Raw genomic sequence first — 13,854 nt, 5'->3', positions numbered from 1 at the left:
GAAAACAGTAGAGTTTCAGGAAGAGTGCATTAAGAGTAGGAAATGGCTGAAGTGGTTAGAGTAGAGGCAGAGCACTTAAAGTATAAGTCATAAATGGAGGTAAAGAATAGTTTTATTTCTGCTTTTGTATCCCTAATATCTACATAGTGCCTTATAATTAGTACATGCTGAAAATTATGTTATATTAAAACAAAAATTGGTTGTATTAGGAAAAAAAGAGTGACCACACTGTTTTGATCAGACTCAAAATATGTATATGTGTGTGTATATATATATATATATATATATGTGTGTGTGTGTGTGTGTGTGTGTGTGTGTGTAAATTCATATATTGCTGATGATTAGCAGTCTTTTACATGGTTGTCAAATTGTTCAAATATTACTTTTTGGGCATTTCTGCCAGTCATATGCAGAAACATAATTGTCACTTTTTCTCCTAAAATAAGGGAATGTATGTCAGGGAGGGAGAAAGGTAAAACTTGCTGTTTTAATTAATTATTGTTGCTAATTGAATAATAGACTCAGTAGTCTATGAGCTGCTATTAATAACGTCTAAATTTTTATATCTCAGAACAATGTTTTAATCATCCTACTTCGTTGCGGTACTAGTAAGAGGATTTATGGAAAATATCAACTCTACTGAATGAGTACTCTGAGAGAAAATTATATGGGATATTATGTAACATGGATTCACAATTAAAAGATAATAGTGGGAAAGGAACAGAAAAAAGGAAAAGAAGAGAAGCAAAAGGATAGAAAAGAAGAAATAATTTCATGCAGCAGAAGAACAATTCTAAATATTTTGTTGGAGAATTATTAAATTCTCTTGATTTATTTATTTTGAAAATGACAACCTCAACAAAGAAGAAGAGGAATTTGTTTTGTTTTATAATATAACCTCCCCCAATCTGCCTTCCCTTCTAACAATCCCCTCCTTTCAGGGAATTATTTTTGTTGTTAATAGAAATGAATTAACACATTTTATGACTAAAATAAAACAAATATAGATCTTCAGTAAAATTCAGATTTTATGAAAATGAAGGGTAAGAAAGGCAAAAATCATCTTATAGTGAAATTATATTGTCATTCAAAACCTAAGATTGAAATGTTAAAAATTATTGTAAGCCAAAAGTGCAGTAATTTACCATAATATATGATTACAGTTAGAGTTTGTAGGAATAGTAAATTTTATGTATGCACATAATGTGACTGTTGAATGTGATTTCCCCTCACAAATGTTGGAGTTTGGATAGAAATGAGCAGTTTATGAAAATATTTGACTGAAGCTGGAAGCAAGATAGCAAATTATGGATTACCCACCTCAACTGTATACATACCTAAAGGAAAACATTAAAACATTTTTAACCATCAAATATAGTCAAAAGCAGGATAGAATTGAGGTTAAATTCACTTCTAAAGCAATGCCTAAAGGCAAGTCAAAACAGACATTTTATATTTTCCAAAGAAAGTTTAAAACTTACCTTCACAAAGTTTTTGTTTTATTACTTCTCTTATTTTGGAAATTGCAATGTAATCTTCTACATAAAAAACATAGGTTGATGAAGGCTTATTGGCAATTGCTCTAAGTTCAGCATCTTCAGTTTCTGAACCAACACCAATGGCAAACAAAGTTATTCGATTGTCTCTTGCAGCTTCTGCTGCATCTTTCACTTCATCTTGGGATTTGCCATCAGTAAGAACAACCGCTATTTTAGTTATAAATCTTGGTGATTTAGCAAAAAGATGATCAAGCGCAAACTGAATAGCTTTTCCTGTCCTTGTATTCCCACCCAAGTAATGAAGAGATTCCATTGCTTCCATTAAGTTCTCTCCAGAGTGGTGGCTTCCCAGGGGAATCTCAAGTACAGGATAATCACTATACTGAACCACACCAACTTGAATAAATTTTGGTCCTATATCAAAATTATTTGATATATTTACAAGCCATTTTTTAACTATTTCAAAGTTTTCTGGGCCAACACTATAGGAACCATCTAAGATGAACACCAAGTCTGTTGGAGCTGTTCTGCAACCTAAAACAAAAGAGAGAGAGAGAGAAGAAAAAATATATATGTATTGTGTCAGAAAAAAAAATATATATCCAAAAAACATCACAAAAAAGAAAAATCAGGTGATTTTAGAAATATCACAATATATAACAACACTTATAAAAATTCATACAGCAATTGTGCTCTAACAATTGTGCTTGGAGGCAAGGGGGTACTTGGTTATTGAAAAAGATGAGAATGAACTGATAGAAAACCAAAAAAAATTGTTATATAATAATTGCTTATATGCTGGTTGCCTTAAGGAATGATTACACTATTTTAAAGGAGAAAGTATTTCATTGTTTTCTGGAACAGTGTTGCAAAAGAATGAAGAGAAAGAATGAAGGAAGGAAGGAAAGAAGGGAGGGAGGGAGGGAGGGAGAGAGGGAAGAAGGAAGGAAGAAATGGAGGGAGGGAGGGAGGAAGGGAGGGAGGGAGGGAAGGAGGAAAGAAGGGAGGAAAGAAGGAAGTAAGGGAAGGATGAAAGAAGAAAGGGAGGGAGGGAGGAAAGAAGGAAGGGAGGGAGGGAGGGAAGAAGGGAGGAAGGAAGGGAGGGAGGGAGAGAAGAAGGGAGGAAGGAAGAAAGGGAGGGAGGGAGGGAGGGAGGAAGAGAGGGAGGGAAAGAAGAAGGGAGGGGAGGATGAAGGGAGGGAAACCCAGAGGGAGGGAGAGAGAGAGAGGATTTATTAAACTCCTATACTGTGCCAGGCACGCTACTAAGTGCTTATCAAATATTATTTCAATTAATCATCACAGCAATGGCAATAGGTAGATGTTATTATTATACCTATTTTGTGATTGAGAGAACTGAAGCAAATACAAGACCAGTGACTTGCCCAGGGCTAGTGTCTGAAGCTTCATATGAAGTCAAGTCTTCTCAGCACTCTATTCATTGTGTATCCAACCTTCCTCTGCCACTCTTTTAGGCAGATTATGGGATTGAGAGCCAGATTGGCATGGACTAAATCCTAGCCCCTACACTCATTGGCTATGGGAACTTGGACAAATCATTCTAATCCTTGATAAAATAAACATTAGGATAGCCATAGTATTCAGTTCAGAGGATTATTGTAAATTCCAAATGAAATAATGTATATAAATATTTTGCAAACCCCATAATATATAAATGTCAAATATTATTTTTATTATTACTTTAATCTTATTCTCAGTGGTATGTTTGCTCCTTCTACTGGTACATACCCTAATTCATTCATATGTATCTATTCTTTTTGATTTTTGTCCCAAGTTCTTCCACAGAGGATCTATCCAGCACACTTGTCTTTTTCCTCTGAACCTTTTGTTCTTTTATTATTAGCCTTACAATACCATCACCATCAATCTTGTTCTTACTACAACAACATCCACCTACTATACTAGCTATATAAGTGTCTGGTAATGTGAAGGGTTTTCAGTTTGGCCTTGGCAAGTGACACGGCATTCTGCTAAAAATAGAATCAATGTGCATTGGTACTTGGTTGACTTATTCTCAAAACTTCTCAGTAACTTTAGACCTTCATTAGACTGACTTAAAAAGACTCCAATAGCCCCCCCCCAATTGTTTTCTCATATGATGTGGTAAAAAGAGTATTGGCTTTTAAGGATAGGGATTTGCAATGCACCTTTACTATTTCTCCCTCTGTAACTTTAAGCCTTTGCATTTAATCTCTCATGTCCTCTCCATTTTTGAAAATCAAGGATTTGGATTCTGTGACATCATACAACCCTTCCAGTTTACAATTTGTGATCTTCTTATCCTCCTCCAGTATCTTCCCAATTCTTATCCACCATTCATTATATTGACAGATTAATCTTCCTTACTTCCACAGATCTGATCATGTCATTCCAGTGCTCAGAAACTTTTAGTCCCCTAGACTACAAAATGATATTTAAACCTTCCCATACTCTACAGAATACTATTTAAATTATTTAGTCTGTCATTCATAGAGATCCAAAATTTAACTCCCAGCTGCCAATTTGTTTCTTTCCTTCCCTCCCATTACTCTTTTTTCTTATGCTCTACACTACATAAAACTTAGTCTAATCATCTTTTTAATAAGCATATCTCACATTTACTCATCTTTATGTTTTTGTTTATGCCACTAACCATATCTGAAATGTAGTACTTGTTCATTGCATTCCTACTCTATAAAACTTCTTAAATTGCCCTAGTAATTAGAGGTTAGAAGTTATTTCTTCATTTTTTTGAAAATCATGACACTCAAAATAGTCTGATTTGTACCACTGTTATATGTGTACATTTCTTATCTTCTCCACTGGACTTTAATCTCCTTGAGGCAAGGGAACATTTTTTAAATTATCTTTGAGTTTCCTTCAGTACATTTTCCTGCACACAAATTTTGGTTGAATTAAATTGAGTCATATTATCCAAAAGTCTATCTTCTGATGTGATAGTGTTTCTGTTAAGTATAACATTCACCATTATATGGTCAAAGGATATGAACAGACAATTTTCAGATAAAGAAATTAAAACTATTTGTAGCCACATGAAAAGTGCGCCAAATCACTATTAATCAGAGAAATGCAAATTAAGACAACTCTGAGATACCACTACACATGTCTCAAATTGGCTAAAATGACAGGAAAAGATAATGACGAATGATTGAGGGGATGTGGGAAAACTGGGACATGATACATTTTTGGTGGAACTATGAATGGATCCAACCATTCTGGAGAGCAGTTTGGAACTATGCTCAAAAAGTTATCAAACTGTGAATACCCTTTGATCCAGCAGTGTTTCTAATGGGATTATATCCCAAAGAGATCTTAAAGGAGGGAAAAGGACCCACATGTGCAAAAATGTTTATGGCAGCTCTCTTTGTACTGGCAGGAAACTGGAAACTGAGTGGATGTCCATCAATTGGAGAATGGTTGAATAAATTATGGTATATGAATGCTATCAAATACTATTGTTCTGTAAGAAATGACCAGCATTATGATTTCAGAGAGGCTTGGAGAGACCTCCATGAACTAATGCTAAGTAAAATGAGCAGAACCAGGAGATCATTATACAAGAAACAACAAGACTATATGATGATCAATTCTGATGAACATGGCTCTCTTCAACATTGGGATGATTCAAACCAGTTCCACTTGTGCAGTAATGAAGAAAGCTATCTACACCCAGAGAGAGAACCATGGGAATAGAGTGTGGAACAAAACATAGCATTCTTACTCTCTCTGTTGTTATTTGCTTACATTTTGTTTTCTTTCTCAGTTTTTCTATTTCTTCCTTCTTGATCTGATTTTTATTGTGCAACAAGATAACTGTATAAATATATATATACATATATTGGATCTAACATGTATTTCAACATTTTTAACATGTATTGGACTACCTGCCAGCTAGGGCAGGGGATGGGGAAAAGAAGGGGAAAATTTGGAACAAAATTTTATGCAAGGATCAATGTTAGAAAAGTTACCCATGCAAATGCTTCGTAAATAAAAAGCTTTGATAATAAACAATAAAAAATAAAAATAAATCATTCACTATTATACAATGTACCTTTACTAGATCAACATATTACATTTGAAAAATTCAAAATACCCAATTACTATTAAAGCTTTTTCCCCAAAAAATTTGCCTTTAATTCTACTATATATACATATATATATATATATATATGTAATCTACTAACAATGTCTAAATGTAGCAACAAAAATGCACTACAGATTGTAATACTCTATCCACCTGATATACTATCTCTCAAACCAATTCTGGGCACATTCTAGTGGTGAGATCACAGATAGAATTATTCCATGAGAAAGTTCTACAGTGATTGTTGCTTCTGAGCCTGCACATACCTCACACAATAAAATGTCACTATTATCTCTGGAAATAAGACAAAAATTACAGGTAATCTTTTGGTATGGAAAGTACAATAATGGTGCTATTCAATGTTTATATTTTCCAAATATTGTGAAAATTCCTAATGTGTAAACCTACCACTTGTTCACACATCATCTCACTTTGTGGTTGTTGATGTTTTTCTCTCCAGGGTGATGAAATATAGTTGGCAGTCTCCAATGTCTTTGCCTGTTTCCCACCCACAGCCACAAAGTATATATTTCATTCCTACATGGTTAGCCAATAATATGGGTGCAAAAAACAGTTACTATCATCACTATTCCCAAATTCTGAGCAAGTCTATAAAGTCTAGAAGACTTATAAAATTTCAGCCTATATATGTCAACTTTGCCAATGGTATGATTTTTATCAGTTTGATAGATAGACATTAAAATTTTTTCCCATGGGAAAAAAATGGTTATTTTTCAAAGTCTAAAAAACCAAAACTCAGAGAAGTGTTGCTGATATTTGAAAGAGTGTTACTTTTTAAACCATGATTTAGAAACATGGTTGCAACTAGATTTCCCAGGAGATCTTTAACAGACATCATTAGTTACAATCCTATATTTCTGAAGCAGTTCTTGCTACATTTAATTTAGGACTTAAGGATGAGTGAATTTTATGGGCTCCATCTCAAGGTTACTTCTGAGAGTCATCTCATGGACATGAAATACAATGGAATGAAGCATATATTTCAGATGTTGCAACGTGGAAACAAATATAATATGAATTAACTCCCTTAAGACTGTGTCAGAAATCCTTCAGTTTGGGTTTCTGGGAATTTTTTATTTCAAATTGTAGTAAAAATAAATTGTGCAATCATCATTCTTACTTGATCTTATTTCACCATCTTCAGCTGATACAAAATCCTGAAGCAAAAGAATGAGAATTACTTGAAGATATTTTGTGTGGTAAGCCATGTAAGCGATTTAGTCCTGAATAAAGAAAGTCTTCTTTACCTAGAGAAAAATGAAATGTAAAAAAAAATTAGTTCCATAAGAACAGCTAAGAAATCTCATGAAATAGTGGATTCTTGAAGTCAAGAAGAGGAGAGTTCAGTTTTGCTTCTGACACAAACTGGCCATGTGACCATGGAGCAATCATTTAACTTCAAGTTAAACCTTAGTTCCAGTCAACTTTCTAAGACCATAAATTTCTAAAGAGATAGCAGTTCACATCAGCATGGGAGAGGTTTATCAAAATTCCAGTTGAAATTATTCATCCAGAATAAGAATTCATCCAAAATAAGTAAACCAACCATCACAAAGTCCAGTGTTTCCTTGTAATGATCAGTTCTTTCTTTCTAATCCCAAAGTAACCAGGTGAATACTTTCATTGCTATTAGTTAGCTTTCACTGTTTGCTAACTTTCACTTTTTCATACAAATTGAAAAGAGTAAACTTGCCCCATCCCTAAAAACATCCACATATTAAATTGAATTTTTATTTAGAATATTTTTGTACATATTTTTGATGATGGCTTCTGTCTGGAGAATTTCTAAAATTAAACAAAAAAGTCTTCCTTAAGAACTATCTTCTTTGAGGGGGATAGAAAGGATCACATCTTTGACTGCAAATAATACCTAAATTAACTGTTCTGTCATGCTTCTGTTTCTAATTAATGTGCTATTTTTGTCTATGGAAATAATTCTATGCTTTGGATTCTTATGCAGAATTTGGGAGAAGGAGGATTAAAAGTGGATTAAGTGTGCTAACAAAGTATTAGCACTGTTATCCTGTAATTTTTTTTTACCTTTATATGAATTAAACCACCATTTTTCTATTCACAAAAGTAAATGATGAAATCTATCACCCCTTTAACCTCTGTACTGTTGATCTCATTTTAGTTGAAAGCTTCTTAAAGACAAGGAAAACAACTAATGCTCTTTTAAAAAATCCTTATAGTGACTATAACAATGACGGATACAAAGTAAGTGTATAATCTCAGATTGATTTGATATGTCAGACCTTAAATTATTAAAACATTTAAAGCAGGAAGTAATCTATTTTACTATTTTAGAATATTCTTAAGTAAAGATCAAAAAGTGCAGAAACAAAAAATAATAAATGTTGTAATTAACCTAACAGATACTAAAACAAACTACCCAAGCAAAATCTACACAAAATGCACCCCCCAAAATTTATTGTTAACTTCCTACTTTTTAATAGTAGGTACTAGCATTGAGAATTGTATTTAGCAGAAATGTTGCTGTTTCTTAATGTTGATTTTATTTGTACTGTTGAAATCATTTTGCATGTTGGATTGATTTTGGTGGATTTTATTGGGGGGTGAGGGACTGTCTATCTCAGCTTGTATCACTTCATGGAAATTTCTTTATTTCAGTACAATATAAAGAACATGGGATTTACAGAGGACATGGGTTCAGATTCCACATTTGTCACATCATCTGTGTGATCTTGTGCAAGTCACTACAACACCACCCTCTAGATCTGTTTACTCACTTGTAAAATGAGGTGATTGAATGACTAAGATCCTTCCATCTTTAAATCTATCTTATCTATATTTCTCTGAATTCTTCCTATTTGCCATTCCTCAAGGAAAACTAATATTTTTTTACACATAAGCACTACAGTTTGCCCTGCCATTCTTCAATCTTACCCATTCCTGAAATCATTCCTAACTATGAATCTGCAATCATTTCTAATCAACAATACCTGATTCATTTGTTCTGATTCTTATGTTGTAATCTCTAAGTTTTCTTTATCCTAAATATAATGCCTATAAAAATATGTATACACAGGGATGATTCTGGGAAGATGGAGGAGTAGGTAAATTTCAAGTTCTGAGAATAAAACAAGTAGGATAAATTTGTGCTTCAGTATGAACATACTGAACCCAAGAAAACTTGGGGCAGAGCAAGGATCCTCTTGATACAACCAGGCAAGATCTAAAGACCTCAGCCCGGTGATTAACCAGTCTGAGATGCAACCATCTCTGGGCTAAATCCATAGAAACATCAAGTGGGGACCCCTCAGGCTAGCTGGATGTGTCTGGATTCTCATCAGAAACCATACAGACTTTCATCACCCACACTGTTTGTCGAGTTGGGGTTTGTTTCCATGAAGACAAAATGAACTCCAGCAGATTGGGAATGCCAGGTCCAGCTGTGCTGCAGAGGCATGGTCCTGGGAGAGAAATAACCAGCACCTGGTGAGTGAAGAAACAGCAAGGGCCAGGGCACTGCTGGCTCTGGGCACTTGCAAGAGAAGAAGCTCTTGGTTCATAGTTATATGAAAAATGCTCTAAATCACTATTGATTAGAAAAATACAAATTAAAACAACTCTGAAGTACCATCTCATGTCTCTCAGATTGGGTAAAATGACAGGAAAATATAATAATAAATATTGGAGGCAATGTGGGAAAACTGAGACACTAATGCATTGCTGGTGGAATTGTTAAAGGATTAATTCATTCTGGAGAGCATTTTAGAACTATGCCCAAAGAGCTATAAAACTGTGCATACCCTTTGACCTAGCCATGCCATTATTGTGTCTGTATCCCAAGGAAACCATCAAGGCAGGAAAAGAACCCAAATGTGCAAAAATGTAGCCATTCCTTTTTGTGGTTGCAAAGAATTGGAAAAGAAATAGCTGCTCATCAATTGTGGAATGGCTGAACAAGTTGTGGTACATGAAGGTAATGGAATAATACTGATGCATAAAAATTATGAAAAAGCTGATGATAAAAAGGCTGGAAAGATTTACTTGAACCAGTGCTGAGCAGAATCAGAAATACATTGTACACAATGACAGCAAGAATGCGTGATGATCAACCATGAAAGGCTTGGTTCTTCTCAATGATTTAGAAATCCAAAGCAGTCCCAATAGACAGAAATGTCATCTGCATCCAGAACTAAGGAAAATGAATGTAAATTAACACATGCTATATTCACTTCTTTTTTTATCACTCCCATGGATTTTCCCTTTTGCTCAGATTTTTCTCTCTCAACATGATTCATAAAGCAATATGTATTAAAAATAAATAAACTTATTACAATTAAAAAAGAATCCCAAATGAGTTTAAAGTCAATTTCCCTGAACAGCTATCTAATTAAATACTCAGTTAGTCAAATGAAGTATTCTTACTTTTTTCATGACCCAATGCTGCAGTTATTATTCCTACTTCTTCTAAATAATATATAAAGTAATATGGTTTATTAGATAGGATTTTGGACTTGGGATCAGGATGATCTCTCAAATCTTACTACCTATATGATCCTAACTTAATCTTCTTGGATCTGTTACTTTATTCTGGTCTTCCTTCCTCCAGATTCTGGGCTCTATCCAATATGCTGTCCAAATGCCTATAACATAATAAATACATATGTACTCTCATTGGTTATATCACTTAAACAAACAATACAAAGAAAAATTATTTGTTTGAATATGAGAAAAGAGTAAAAGCCTCAGTAATATTTATCCTAACAGTTCTTGAATACACACCTACATATATGTGTATATATATACATATATTTATAGAAATTTATATATATATATATATATATATGTATATATATGCACACACACATATTATATATATATATATATATATATATATATATATATATACATTTCTTGCTCTGACTTTGCTGCTGTCTAACTAGCTGTGAGTGCAGGCTCAGTCAAAATGAGAACTGTTGAAGACCTTAGCTTAAAAAGGCCAAGGTCTCCCAGTGCACCCAGGGCTATCTCCAGTCTTCTTGATCCATATCTTGCCATTGGGCCCAGATCGCTCTGGAGGGAAAAGTGAGGCAGCTGACCTTGTACAGCCCTCCCTCACTTAATCCATTTCATTTGCAGGTCATGGCATCATCTACCTTATGTCCTGGTCTTCTTTGAGAATGAAGGACAAACAACAACAAGCTGTGATATTAAGCACATCATTACACTTTTCTAAGCTTCATCTCATCTATTCAAGGAGAGCTTGGATGAGATGATCTCATGCACTCAATCAACTTTGTAACATGCCACGTATTAACACCATCACATGTTAGATGTGACTATGTCATATAATTGTACTAATTCCAAGAATTTGAACTTTAAAATCACATTCTCCAATCATAACTTCCTAACCTTCCAGATTCCTCCCTTTCATTCATTCATATTAAATGATACTGACATCAAGGCTCATCTTCAATTGGGCTTTACTTCACTTCCAAACTTACCTTCGCACCCATTTTCTACTATTTAATCATCATTTATAGGCACCACTTGAGAATCTTTCAAACTCAAAATGTTCTCACATTCCTTACCTGAAGCCAGTGTGATCACTACCATCATAAGGTTTTCACTTTGATTCCTGGTCTGCTGAGCACTGCTAAAGAAAGTTATGAAATGAAGCTGATTTACCCACTACAAATTTAAGATGAAAACTTCACGTGAGCCCTCATACTTTCCAAATAAGGATTCTTCTCACCTCTTCTTGCTTAATATTATCTCCTTCCTGATGGTGTCTGATTCCACATTTTTTTTCAGCTCAAACTCCCACCACATCCTCTGTACTTAGAGTAAACTTCTGCATTTTTAGCTGAGATTAGGTTAGTGCCATCATATAATCTTCTCTCCTTCCTTTATTATCTCAAAGGAAAAAAAAATGGATCTTTCAGAAATAAGTGATGTTACTAACTACTGTCCTCTTTAGTTATTCCTTCTAGTACCTTTTCTTCTGAGATAAAATATTCTCTTTATAAATTAAAGCTTTTTTTATTTGCAAAATATATGCATAGATAATTTTCAGCATTCACCCTTTGTAAAACCTTGTGTTCGAAATGTTTTTCTCTCTCCTTTCCCTCTCACCCTCTCCCCTAGATGGCAAGTAATCCAATATATGTTAAATGTACAAATCTTCTATGCATATTGCCACAATTATGATTCACAAAAAAAATCAGATAAAAAGATTCAGAAAACAAGATGCAAGTAAACTACAACAAAAAGTGAAAATATTATGTTGTAATCAACACTTAGTCCCCATAGTCATCTCTCTGGGTTTAGATGGCTCCCCTCCTCACAAAACCATTGGAACTGGCTTAAATCACCTTCCTATTGAAAAGAACCACATGCATCAAAATTGATCATTGTATAATCTTGCTATTGCTATGTACAATGTTCTCCTATTTCTATTCATTTCACTCAGTACCAGTTCCTATAAATGCCTCCAGACTTCTCTGAAATCATCCTACTGATCATTTCTTACAGAACAACCATATTCCATTCCATATACCATAACTTATTCAACCACTCTCCAAGTAAAGGGCATCCACTCAGTTTCCAGTTCCTTGCCACTACAAAAAGGACTGCTACAAATATTTTTTCACATGTGGGTCCTTTTCTCTTTTTTATGCTGATCAAAAAATCAACTGCTGCACAGTTTGATAGGCTTTTGTGCATAGTTCCATATTGCTCTCCAGAATGGTTGGAACAGTCCACAACTCTACCAACAACGTATTAATGTCCCAATTTTCCCACATTCCCACATCTCCTCCAACATTTACCATTATCTTTTCCTTTTATCTTAGCCAATCTAAGAGGTGTGTTGTGTGAGATACAATATTCTCATGATTCTCTTCCATTTCTCCAGTCCTTCTTTACTGTCTTCTTAAATAGTTCTTCATATTCTTCCCAATGCAGAAAGGTTTCGTTATTTATTTTTAAATTTTATTTTATTTATTTATTTCCCAGACTGTGTTTCCTAGGTTGTGTTCTCTCCTTCCCTCTCTCTACATTCTACCCATAGCTAGTTGTAATCATTCCTGTGGCTTCAACTATGAGGATAATCCCACATCCACTTTTTCAATCATGTCAACCTCTCATGAAGTACAAATAAGTATTTCCAAAAACTCTATTCAGGCAGGCCACCAGCACTTCATATTCTGCATGCCTAAATTAAGTAAATTTTCTCCCTCTCTCTCCCCCAAAAATTATTCCTTTAATTCAATATATCCTTATACATACAACTTTCTATTTTTGAAATATTGATACCTTTATATCTTTTCCTTTGCCATTCCATTTGTCAATCAGTTACTTACTATTTGAAGTGTATAAACAGATAGATAGATGGATAGACAGACAGGGAGACAGACACATAGATAGATATGTGTACATATTAGAGATTACAGATAATATGTATACACATATAATACACATACATATGCACAGTGTAAATAATAATTAATTTCCAAGGAACCTGAGTAGTACTTTATAGGAAATTAGGAATTTCAAAAAGAAAATATAAGGAAGAATATCACTGGCATGAAAGACACACTATATGCAAATTTAAAGAGGTAGGAAACAAAATGTTATAAAAGGGGAATTATATATATGGCAATTAGACCAGAACATGAAGAAAAGAAATATGTAATCATTCTAGAATTCTAGAATGATAACCAGATTACGAAGTAAGTTAAATGCCAAATGGAGAATTTTCTACTTTATTCTTCCTAGACAATACACTGAAACTCCTTGAAAACATAAGTGACATGGTGCTACCTGAAGTTTAGCAATATCATTTGGCTGCTGTGTAGAAGATGGATTTGGGGAAGACAAATATTGGGTGCTGGAAGAATTATTAGGTGGTTCCTTCCCCAAGTCAAGAAAGACTGGATAATTATGATCTGGATTACTGGACTGTCATGTGATTAGAAAGAAGAAAATAGATTTAAAGGAGTTTGTGGAAGTAAAATCAGCATAATTTACCTACTAAGTATATATAAGAGTTGAAGAGAGAATAACATCATGGGCAGCTCTAGAGTTAGGAAACTGGATACAGAAAAGAATGATTATATCTTAGATAAAAATTGGCAAGTTGGCAGTGAGTTTTGTGATAATTGTTGCAGTATTTAGAAGGGTATTTGTGAAAATTTTCTTTGTAAGCTATAATATGAGAAATAAATATGAATTACTCTTCCTTTATTTTTTTTCTGG

General features: G+C 34.0%; 1 protein-coding gene across 2 annotated transcripts in view; it reads right to left on the bottom strand.

Annotated features, from left to right (window-relative positions):
* The window catches only part of COL21A1 (collagen type XXI alpha 1 chain), a 244,718-nt gene that overhangs the window by 136,574 nt on the left and 94,290 nt on the right, over window positions 1-13,854 (bottom strand). For both annotated transcript variants that reach the window (XM_031964705.1, XM_031964704.1), the window contains exons 2-3: window positions 6,746-6,872; window positions 1,482-2,033 (exon numbers count right to left, since the gene is read on the bottom strand). In XM_031964705.1, the coding sequence (XP_031820565.1) occupies window positions 1,482-2,033; window positions 6,746-6,833 (640 nt within the window). In that variant the 5' untranslated portion in view covers window positions 6,834-6,872. The remainder of the gene's footprint in view (window positions 1-1,481; window positions 2,034-6,745; window positions 6,873-13,854) is intronic.

Source organism: Sarcophilus harrisii, chromosome 4 (assembly GCF_902635505.1).
Source record: "Sarcophilus harrisii chromosome 4, mSarHar1.11, whole genome shotgun sequence".
NCBI lineage: Eukaryota > Metazoa > Chordata > Mammalia > Dasyuromorphia > Dasyuridae > Sarcophilus > Sarcophilus harrisii.
This window is presented reverse-complemented; position numbering and strand designations above follow the sequence as displayed.